The 12,208-nt window shown below is 41.4% G+C and overlaps 1 protein-coding gene across 14 annotated transcripts in view; it reads right to left on the bottom strand.

Moving 5' to 3' along the window:
• Window positions 1-12,208, bottom strand: part of VPS13B (vacuolar protein sorting 13 homolog B) — an 806,276-nt gene that overhangs the window by 42,156 nt on the left and 751,912 nt on the right. For all 14 annotated transcript variants that reach the window (XM_059874347.1, XM_059874354.1, XM_005215634.5 and 11 more), the window contains 5 exons: window positions 11,845-12,033; window positions 8,388-8,534; window positions 6,131-6,414; window positions 2,387-2,514; window positions 1,995-2,194 (listed from right to left, as the gene is read on the bottom strand). In XM_059874347.1, the coding sequence (XP_059730330.1) occupies window positions 1,995-2,194; window positions 2,387-2,514; window positions 6,131-6,414; window positions 8,388-8,534; window positions 11,845-12,033 (948 nt within the window). The remainder of the gene's footprint in view (window positions 1-1,994; window positions 2,195-2,386; window positions 2,515-6,130; window positions 6,415-8,387; window positions 8,535-11,844; window positions 12,034-12,208) is intronic.

Raw genomic sequence — 12,208 nt, forward strand, 5'->3', positions numbered from 1 at the left:
CTGCCCTCTGCCCACCATCTTCCATCCCGCAAACTCTCTCTCTCTGAGGGGCTTTCCTGTTTCCGCCCCGCCCAGCCCCTCCTCCTGCCACTCTCCAGCTCCTTCTCAGTCTGCTGCTGCATCACACTCACACGGCAGAGTTTCCAAAGTCAGGCCTGGCACCCTCTTCTCCTCCTTTACAAGACCTCTCTTGGTAGCCTCATCTTCTCTTTCATTCATTTATTTGTTTGATATGTCTTCAGATCTCACTGTGTTCGCAGGCATTCTGCCATAGGCTGTGCATGAATAAGGCAGGGGTCTGACTGCCAGGAATCTTGACTTGGTAGGAAATCATTTACAGAAGTAAATGAGATTAAATGTTAAAAATGTTATATGAGTATGTAGAGGGTCCTGGGATGGGTAGGGACTTCACAGGGGTATAGGGAGAGAACCTCTAGAGAGATGAGAAAAATGTGCCAGCAGGACTGGGGAAGTAGGGGAGTTAAGGAAGTTCAGGTAAGGAAGTAGCATTCAGAGCACAGCAGTTCACAGCACATGCCGTGGAGTCAGGTAGGTCTGGATAAAATCCTCATCCCTTCCCTCGTAACATGTGGGAATCAGACCATGTTTCTTCGGAGATCTCAAGTTTTCACTTCTGTAACATGGAAATGACAGTCCCTATCTTGTCTGCCTGTTGCATGGGTTAGAGAAGAATGAATATAAAGTGCTTAGCACAATGCCTGGCATATAGTAAGTGCTTATTAAATGATAATCATTATTATTACTGTAAACACATTTTTAATTTTAATATGTGTTTTATTACCATTACAATAGGATCTACTTCATAAGCTAGCTGTGAAGATCAAATGAAGTAACAGATGTGAAGGGACTTTTAAAAAAGTACAGCACAGTATTATTCAGCCATAAAAAGGAAAGATGTTCTGACACATGCTACCACATGGGTGAACCTGGAAGATACCATGCTAAAGGAAATAAGCCAAACGCAAAAGGATGAGTGTTGTACGTTTCTCCTTACGTGAGATGCCTGCAGCAGGTAGACTGAGAAAGCACAGAAGAGGTTACTGTGGGCTGGGGAGAGGGGGGATTGAGGAGTTACGGGTTTATAGTGTCTGTTCAGGACGATGAAACATTTCTGGAAATGGATAGGGGCTATGGTTTTACAACATTGTGAATCTATTTATTGCCACTGAATTGTACTGAAAAATGGTAAATTTTAGGTAGAGCAGAAAGGGAATGCTAGGTCCCTGAGCCATTTTCAACAAAAATATTATCACCAACATCTAGAGTAAGACAGGGACAAATCAGGACATCTGATCTGTTCAGGGTTTTAAAACTGTACTTATATTCACAAAGTTTCATGTACTGCTAGGAATAATATGTATATTTCAAAATTAGTAAATTTTCAAATGAGGTAATGAATCCAGGTTTGACATTATGATTGTCTTAAAATCTGGACAGCTGGATTGATTACCTTTTACATGAAGAAGATTAACATTTCTATTTCATTTTTGATCTGGGTTTAGACCCAAGATGGGCTTGTTTTACCAAGTGTTCCCCTTTCATAAATAGTTGTATAGTATACTTTGGGGATGTACTTCCCAGGCAGTGCTAGTGGTAAAGAACCCGCCTGCCAATGCAGGAGACGTAAGAGAGGCGGGTTAAATTCTTGGGTTGGGAAGATCCCCTGGAGGAGGGCATGGCAACCCATTCCAGTATTCTTGCCTGGAGAATCCCGTGGACAGAGGAGCCTGATGGGCTACCTTCCATGCGGCTGCAAAGAGGTCGGGCACACCTGAAGCGACTGAGCAGCAGCAGCACACTTTGGGGATACACACTTGTGTCTGAGAATTTATAGCCCATGAAGGTGTAAACGTAGGTACACATGTGCCCTCACACAGAGACAAGACAGTCAGCGTTTAGAAGCAGACAATCACCAAAACCTTAGGAAAGGGACCTTTTCCTCAGGCTTTGGCAGGAACATGTGGGTCGCTGACCTGTGTCCCCTGATTGTTGATGTCGATGGCATCACTCCACTCGGTTGTCATTTCCTCCAGCAATTCCACTCTCAAAAGGAGGCTAGGAAGGAGGTCTCTGGTCTTGCAGTCTGGATAACTGGAAATCTGATGATATAGCTCATGATGAATTGAGCACTCAGGAGGAATTTTTCTGCAATAAACCTCAAACTTTGGAATATCTAAAATTAAAAAAAAAAAGCACATTCAGACTTAGGCCTTGAAGACAAAGACTTGGGGATATTAAATGTAATGTGGCAAGAGAGACTTCTCAAATAAGTTCACTCTTAAGGATCACAGGCAAATACTAAGTTAAAACCCTCCAGAAAGAATGTAAGTTTTATATTATTTAAATTCAATACTATATCATATACCTTTAGTATTTTCCTTTATAAGTATTGTCACTGGACATCTGTTGTGGAAAATTATTCGAGGACTAGGGTCTTCTGAGAGGGTTAAATAAGTCACTCCAAGGTGTTCTTGATATGTTAGTGCTATTGCCCTAGAATAGAATCAGATCAAATAACAGAAACAGCTTAGAAAAAAATGCGTGCTTTTTCTCCTGGTACATATTTATTTAGATTTGCAATATTCAGAACCTCTAGAACACCCTCCCTCTTACACATCAGAGAAAATGTTTTCCAGACAACAGAGGCCATCCGGTCCTCTATTACCTGCCAGACACTAATGATAGGTTTACTAATTTCTTTTTCTGATAGCAGTTACATTTTTTATCATAAAATATTCAAAAAATGTGTAAACTACTGTATAGCACAGGGAACTCTGCTCAGTGTTCCATAAACAACCTAAAAGGGAAAAGAATTTGAAAAAGAATAGCTACATGTGTATGTATAACTGCATCACTTTGCTATATACCTGAAACTAACACAACACTGTTAATCAACTATGCTCCAATATAAAAAGAATTAAAAACATAAAATTAAATTAAAAAAAACCCCATAACTTGTAGTACTCAGAGAGAATCACAGATATCCTTGTGCTAGCTTTTCCTTCTCTTCTTTTTCCTTCTATGTACATGTGTCTTAATCTCTAGAGATGGGGTGCCTTCCTCCTCAAAAGTGCTTGGTAAGTTTTGGTAAAGGAGGAGCCGATGTGCTTCTAGAAGGATGACTGGAGAATCTGTGTACTTGCTATTTTTAATTCTAAAGGTAGGCAGGTTCAGTATGTTTGCTGTCAATTTTCACAAATCACCGTACTTTCTAGGATCTCCATTTTGGCTATCAAGAGCAAAGCCGTATTTTCTATTTGGCCTCAGAGAAATTGCTGTGTGGGCATAGACTGCTCTCTGCAATGGACAGAGAGAAGGCTCCAATTTAGACTGCTGCTGCTGCTAAGTCGCTTCAGTCGTGTCCGACTCTTTGCGACCCCATAGACGGCAGCCTACCAGGCTCCCCCGTCCCTTGGATTCTCCAGGCAAGAACATTGGAGTGGGTTGCCATTTCCTTCTCCAATGCATGAAAGTGAAAAGGGAAAGTGAAGTCGCTCAGTCGTGTCCGACTCTTAGCAACCCCACGGACTGCAGCCTATCAGGCTCCTCCATCCATGGGATTTTCCAGGCAAGAGTACTGGAGTAGGGTGCCATCCAATTTAGACTGAGAGACTATCAAAAAATATTTCATATCAAATCAGGAAAAAAAATCTCTCTTAAGTTTAAATTACATGGACTGGTTGTTCAAATTAATCAAAGAAATCAGATTATTTGCCAAATGTGGCCCTCAGTTTACACTGATTATAAGCAGTCAGTAACTGGCACCCCACTCCAGTACTCTTGCCTGGAAAATCCCATGGATGGAGGAGCCTGGTAGGCTGCAGTCAGTCCATGGGGTCGCTAAGAGTCAGACAGGACTGAGCAACTTCACTTTCACTTTCATGCACTGGAGAAGGAAATGGCAACCCACTCCAGTGGTCTTTCCTGGAGAATCCCAGGGACGGGGAGCCTGGTGGGCTGCTGTCTATGAGGTCACACAGAGTTAGACATGACTGAAGTGACTTAGCAATAGCAATAGCAACACACTAAAGAGTTTCCCATTCACTATCTATTCTGTTCGCCAGTGTGAGTTCTTCCCAAAGACTGCATTTGTCTGAAATGCCAAGGTGAACTGTTGATTAGTATTTGGGAAAATCACGTTAATAACACCATCTTATGTGCACTGTAGGACTGAGGGGAGGAGATGAAACACTTTCACAGTATAGTCTTCGGATCTTCTCTCAGCCTAATTCTGGAAGAGCCAGGCAAGCTGACCACAGAGAATGTCTTATTGATAACCAAGAGAACTGCAGTCAGGACTAAAATATGGTACTTCTAATATCATAACTGGGCTTCCATAGTAGCTCAGACGGTAAAGAATCTGCCTGCAATGCAGGAGACCCAGGTTCAATCCCTGGGTCGGGAAGATTCCCTAGAGAAGAAAATGACAACCCACTCCAGTATTCTTGCCTGGAAAATTCCATGGATGGAGGAGCCTGGCAGGCAACAGTCCATGGGGTCACAGAGGGTCAGACATGACTGAGTGACTAATGCTTTCACTTGTCACGTTCAATCTAATAACTAGCTCAATAGTTATTTACATTTACATTACAATAAACATTTACATTAACAAAATCTTTGAATTTTAAAAATAAATTCTAAGTGTTTATTATAAATTTTGTGTTTTAGTTTTAAAAATAAGTTTGTTTTCCATACATAGGTTCACATTGCTTTCAAAAATACTTCCTGAAACTTACCATGGAAATGCTCTACACACTCACTGCATCAACACCAACATCCTAGATGTGATACTAGGTTTGTAGGATGTTCTATAAGAGGTTTCAACTGCGGGAACTGAGTAAGGGATACAGGGGACCTCTCTGAATCACTTCCTATAACTGCATGTGAATCTAAGATTATCTAAAAATAACACTTAGAAGACATTTTTTAAATTGATTTACAATACTGTATAAGTATATAGCTCAGAGATTCAGTTATATATATTCTTTTAATATATATATTCTTTATATACATATTTTTTTCCCTAATTGGTTACTACAGGGTACTGAGTATAATTCCCTATGCTATACAGTAGGTTCTTATTGACTATTTTATACACAGAAGTATATATGTTAACCCTGGCCTCCTAATTTATCCCTCCCCACTGCTCTTTCCCCTTTGATAATGATAAATTTGTTTCAGTAACAACAACAACTTACCATACTTCTCCTATCAGGATACAAGGACAATCACTCCTTTTGAGTTGGGGATGGAAAGTGATTATAAAATCATGGATGCTTGTGAATGTTGTGAAAGAAGGGATGTGTGTAGGGAACAGAGCCTTAACTATTAAGGACAACTTGAGTTAGGAAGTTATCTTTTAACTAGAAATCTCTATATACATCAAAGTTAAGATGGCTAAAATCTTAAGTCTATAAATTCATAATCACAAAAAAGGTACCTCTCATAAGGTTACAATATGCTTTCTTTTGTACTTTTTATATATACCATAAGTAAGCTGTTCCTGACAGCTACAAAAAGGATGTACTGCATGCAAAACAACCACAAAATAAAAGTCCAGTATGAACGAACCATTACATGTCTCTGGCTTGATTCTGTGGTTGTTATTTGCATAATTGGTAATTGGTAATTGGAGTAACTTGCGTGCAGGAACAACCACAGAACAGAGTCTTCTGTGACTTGTGTTTATCTAAGTGATCTCTCTTAATGACTTGAGAAAAATTCCATTTTGAAATAGAAGTAAAATACGGGAAAAGAAAAAGGTTTTCCAGCTTGACTCTCTCATATTTTAACCCTTATTTCTTATCACCTGACAGAGGCTAGGAAGCCATAGGAGAAGGGCATCTTTTCATTATGATAGACTATGGCTACTCTATGGTACAAACACCATTTCCCCCAATAAAAGCCGCATAAGGGAAAAATCTCATCCGTAGTTCACTGGGACAACCCGTGTGTGATCCTCACATTTGTCCAGTTGTATGCAAAATACAGAACCATGAAAAATAAAAGCAAAAGTTAAGTTTATATGTGGTGAGCACTGCCAAGTATTCTCTTGTCTCTCCCAGCACATGGATGGGGCAAAGAAGGGCATTCACAGAATGTAAAATACCTGGTACAGAAGCCATCTTCCCTGTAGTTCCCCAAGGGCACTGCCACGCTCTGTCTGGGAAGCTCCTGTCTGACTAGGGCTGGCAGGCTCCAGCACTGGGCGCTGTCGGCAACGGCGGTGGGAGAAAAGGCCAGCAAGACCTGCTTCTGCAGCAGGGACGCGTCCAGCGTGGACTGGCCGAGGTCGGGCATTAGGTCCCAGCAAGGAAGGGAGCTGGCTCTCACGGCAGGCTGCTCGCCACCCGGGCAAATGCTGAAAGTAGCACTGTCTGGAACGTGAAAATACTGAAGAAAGACAAGACGAGGCGGAGAGAGCACAGTTACACAGTCCGACACAGAAGCTAAGCTTCTATAAAGCACTGCTTCTAAGAAACCATGACACATTCTCAGGAGGGGGGAACATGGGAATATTAGATATCCTGTTCCCATGAGGAAGCCCGAATGAGACAATTACAAGCAGCAAGAGCAGGGTCTGCTTCTCTAGGCATAAGGAAAATGATAAAGCTGATGTGATCTGAAGGGGTGGGGGTTGCCAAGTTCTCCATCTCCCCCAGTTACTGCAAAAAAGCCAGATGCCATGGAGCAGAAATGCTGTGTGTTGGGAAGGGAGTCGTGGAGAGGGTGTGGCTGGACTGAAAGGGTGGCACCCCGGGGGGACTGTGGGCAGAAGCGATCAGAATGAGATGAACAAGGGGAAATCGGGAGCTTGGAAGACAAATGTTTCTGAAAGCTCATCCTGAAGGAGTAGGAGACCCTGACCTCCCGCCCTCAGCTGGAGTTCCACATGCTTTCTGGCACATGAGAGAGTCTCAGGAATTAGGACTTAAAGAGGACCTGGAGGGATAATTTATCTGAAGCTCCTTGTTCACAGCTGAGGAAGCTGCTTCCCAGAGAGAGGATGATGGCGTCTGGCATCACAGAGCCAGTGTGTGGCAGAGCCTGGCTGGAAGCCAGGCCGCCTCCTTTCCTCTCTGCGGTGTCTCCCACTGTTCCAGACCGTCTCCCTGAGAGGGGAGGGATGACCCTGTCTCAAACAATCCCCACACCTGCCCGAAGCTGGGTCAGGGCTGAAAAATGGGGCCCCCTCAGCTGCAGAAAGGATGAGGGCCCTCCCCTTCTCACGAGGAGCCCACTGGGATGCTGGTGTGGAGATGGCCACCGGCAACTCTCTTTTACTGCATGCCTGGACTTTTTTTCTCAGATTATCTCACTGAACCTTCACCCAGACCCTGCAAGGAATGCAAAATTATGCTGCTTTTCAGATAAGGCAGTGCTAGTGTAGAGGGCGCTGACCCAGTGCTTTGGGAAGCCCCTAGGGTGGGGAGAACTGGGAAAACTTTCAGGGCACACGCTGGTTTTTTCCCTCAAATCCTCACCTACCATGCAATTACTGTTGACCTCTATTTCCCAACATGGGGCTTCTGGTCACCTATGTATTTTTAATCAATACTTCAATGAACCAAGATGAAATTCTACTAATCTGCCATTTTTATAAATCCTATAATGCACTGTAGGCTTAGAAGAGTAAGACTTTCATCCTAGTGTATTGTTCTAATGTAATTTTTAGGAGCCGCAAGTACAGGCTAACAATAAATGAGGATGAAAGTAAAGAAAAATAATACTTTTCTGTGTGATGGTTTCAACAGCATAAAACAACAGCATACCACTTAACATATTCTGTTTGTAAATCCTTTTAAAATATCTCCTTACTCTCTTAAAATAAAACTATTCATCTGAACTGTATAAAGCATAGAGTAAAAAGAAAAAAAAAATCCTTCTTGGATTCATTTTCCGCATATTCTGCCACAGAGATGTTAACATAAATGAGCTGGTACATTTTCACATTTCCTCTCCTCCTGGACACAGAGCTCAGTGCTCCCAGATCTGGGGCTCTGTTGGGGCTGAGCCTTCTGCACACACGGCTTCTCTGCGAGGCAGATGTTCTTTTCTGTAGCCTTGCAGCCAGCCCTCAGGCCAGCTTCCTGCCAGGGCGTTAGGAGCGCTGGCAGATGTGCTGGCAGCCTGAAGCCGCCAGGGCGTCCGGATCTGCTGCTTGGGAGCCTGTCTCCTTGTTAATGACCTTGGAAGAGCTCATCATGACACAACGGTTTTAATGAAAGTACAAAGAAATGAATCCTTCACCTATATTTGGTGTTAGCTTTTGATCTGTTCTGGGTTTAAAAAAAAAAAGTTGATCCTTACCATTATTGACTAAAGAAAACTTACAGATTAAAAAAATTCATGTTTGCATGGCTTACCTCCTTTCCAGAGTGGGGTTTGGTGACAGTTAACTGTGGCTTATAAAATATCTGATATGGTGTGTTATTGATTATCGTGGTCTTATCTTCAATCTGAATGATCTGTATGCCTTGCTGTACCATGGAGGAAATGCAGAACTGGCACAACTGCAGAACAATTGAGGAAAGAGCAATTCTTTAAATATCACATGGTATATAAAAACTTCTTTTTTTAATATATATTTATGTGGCCACTTCGTCATTTTGGCTGTCCCAGGTCAGAAAAAGAAGGGGTATTTCATCAGAGTAGTGCAATTCAGAGTGAATTACAGGGATCTGGTATCCATGTTTATGAAGATAAATGCAAAAAACATACTTAAATCAGTTATTTAACTAAATATAAGTGGGATGTGCTTTTCAACATGAATCTTTTCTAAGTAGTATATGGATGCCAGTTAAAATAACAGAGTAAGGAATCACATTAAACTACGTAGGAAGTACTGTCTAGAAATCTCGATGGTGCACACTATCATGATAATAATAATATGTTTAAAAGGTCATTTTATCTACTGGTTTGCCCATGATAGTATCAATTTTATCTTTTGTTCCAGAGTATTTAGTAGAGTTCCCTTTCAGTCTCAAAATTGTCTTGGTCACTAAAAGGGATCACTATTTACTCTGCAACAGGATGCCTTAGCACACCGGTTACCTCTACCTTAGAGTGACACAGACTTGTTTTCGAGTTATTTAACCTATTTCCTCACAAAATATTTATTTATAAAAAGCACTTACACATAAACAGATGCCACTAATCTTTTTCCACATAAAGCACTCAGGCCAGTATTCCCTGTCTCACACTCATGCTAGCAGCTATGTCACTGAATGTGTACAAGGGCCAAGGGGAGCACTTTAATGATGATGACAATGATGAAGGAAACAGCAACAACTCCCCTTATATATTGCATTCTTGTGCTCCTGTTTAAAGTATTTTATGCATATTAACTCACAGAATCCTTACTACACCTCTATGGGGTAGCTACTATTCTTCTCATTTTACAGAAGAGAAAGAATGAGACACAAAGGTAAGCAACTTGCCCTAGGTCACCAAGATAAAGAGGGGCTAGGGGTTGGAATTAGAAGCCATGTAGACTGGTTCCCTGGTGCTGCCCTTAGCCACTGTGTGTTTCATCTCACTGTCCCACCACATTGCATGAGGAACTGATGCTCAGAGAAGACATTATTTGCCTAAAGATACCCATCTAGTAAGTGGTAATGTTCTCCAGGTATGGTCTGGGAACACTCCTGACCTTTCAGGAGGCCCCAAGGCCAAAAGTAATTTAAAAATGACACCAAGATGCTATTTGTCTTTTTCACTGTTTCACATAAGCATACAGTGGAGCTTTCCAGAGGTCCTATGACATCATCATAGATATGTCATCATAGGATGATGTCATCAGTCTTATGGCTAAAGAAATATTTGTGAATTCTCATGCTTAAAATTTTTTATATTTTAATTTCTAATTTGACAAAATCAAATAGATATAATCCACACAAACAAAAGCGTTTTGGAGGTCCTCAGTAGTTTTTAAGAGTATAAAGGGGTCCAAAGACTAAAAAGCTTGAGAATCACTACTGAAGAAAAATGAGATATAATGATATTATATTTTCCAACAGCTCATTCATTCATTTGTTCACGAGCATTTATCTGTACGTGGCCACTTTGTGAGGTGCTGGAGGTACTGGGTGTTTGACTGTGAATCATAACTTTCCAGGTTTTGATGGTAGTTCTCAACTTGCAGCTATTCAACTTCGGGTGATTCACGCTCACAGCCCTTTGCCATTCACACCCATGTTACAGTATTTTGGCCGGCAGAGGATGAACATGCGTTGCCCAGACAACTTTGAGGAAATGGATACCAGCCTTCAGTACTGAAGATCAACTTCTTTGTATCAGAGAAATTTATTTTTAAGAAATCATCAAATGACCCTAACCTTTTTTAAGAGGCTCTTCAAATATGCCTGTCAAAATCTGACTTCTCCTCAGAGAAAGAGCACTCTGAATTACACAACTCTGATGAAGTGCCCTTTCTTTTTCTGACTTGGGACAGCCACAATGACGAAGATACCATTAAGCACAGCACGAGATTTCTAGATAGTACACTATGGTGCTGCACTTTGTACATAGTTTAATGTGATTCGTTAGTCTATTATTCAGCTTAACTGGCCTTCATATACTACTTAGAAAAGATTCATGTTGAAAGCACATACCACTTATATTTAAATAACTGATTTATGTATCTTTTTTTTTTCTTTTTGTATTTATCTTCATAAACATGGGTACCAGACTCCTGTTCAAGAACACTACTCCCAGGGCTTTTCTGGTGGCTCAGTGGTAAAGAATCTGTCTGCCAATGCAAGACACACTGGTTTGATCCTTGGTCTGGGAAGATCCCACATGCCTTGGAGCAACTAGGCTTATGCCCAACAACTGTTGAGCCTGTGCTCCAGAGCGGGGGAGTCACAACTACTGAGCCCATGTGCTGCAACTACTGAAGCCTGAGCACCCTAGAACCCGTGCTCCTCATCAAGAGAAGCCACCACAATGAGAAGCCCCTGCACCACAGTTGAGAGCAGCCCCTGCTTGCTGCAACTAGAGAAAAGCTTGCTCACAACCAACACCTAGGACATCTAAAAATAAATAAATTGTTGTACAGTCACTAAATCATTTTTGACTCTTTGTGACTCCATGGACTGCAGCACATCAGGCTCTTCTGTCCTCTATTATCTCCCGGAGTTTGCTTAAGTTCAGGTCCACTGAGTCAGTGATGCTATCTAACCATCTCATCCTCTACCACCCCCTTCGCCTTTTGCCTTCAGTCTTTTCCAGCATTAGCATCTTTATATATATGTGTGTGTGTGTGTGTATATATATATATATATATATATATATATACTCCCTCTTAAAACGTTGGTTCTATGGGAGAATCAGATCAACCTACGTCCTTTCACTCAGGATACCCTTTCCAGGAATATAACCTTTCTTGCAGGAGCCTCTGTCCTTTCACTCAAAACCCAGAATGTTAGCAACTCTACTTCCTGCTCTAAAATGAGGAGGCCAAGTACAATTTGTGGATATTTTGGAATAAGTTCTTTTTTCCTTCCACATACAATAAATCAAGTGACTGCTGAGTGTTCTGAAATAGAGTGGTTATTGGATAAATTATGTGACACAGCTTTTATCACTGGTAAAGGAAAGGAAAAAAAAACCCTGTAAAACAGAAAGGTCTAAGAAATCATGTGTTGCACTATTATAAACTGTTTGGAACATATAATACTAAAAAGGGATTAGAAAAGAAAAGGGAAGGCTCATTTTAAACAAGTTGAGGGGATGGCATGCTATCCCCAGCTCCACCCCGACCCCCCACTACTCCCTGTCCCAGCCAAGAGCCAAGCAGACTTTGAGAGACTTTGACCCTACCTTCTGATGTCCTGGGAAAGCACCGAGTCTTATTTCAGCATGAACAAACCCTTCTTCGTCCAAAGATACAACTTCACCGTTACCTCCCTCTTTCCACTTTGGAGACGTCAGGTTATGGACCAGCTTAACAGCCGCCGACTTGTGCACAGTGTTTGTATTTGCCCAGTATATTCCAATTTGAAAAGCTTCCTGGAAAAATAATTCCTCAATTATAAAATAGTTTTCTTAACTTTGATATTTTTACCTCAATTCATAGGAATTTTTTCTATTATAGGTCTACCTAGGCAACGACGTCCTTTTTACTTTTTTTTGGTAATGGCAACATACATTTTATTTCACTTCCCAATGCCTTCTTTGAATCACA

This window comes from Bos taurus, chromosome 14 (assembly GCF_002263795.3).
Source record: "Bos taurus isolate L1 Dominette 01449 registration number 42190680 breed Hereford chromosome 14, ARS-UCD2.0, whole genome shotgun sequence".
Classification (NCBI taxonomy): Eukaryota; Metazoa; Chordata; class Mammalia; order Artiodactyla; family Bovidae; genus Bos; species Bos taurus.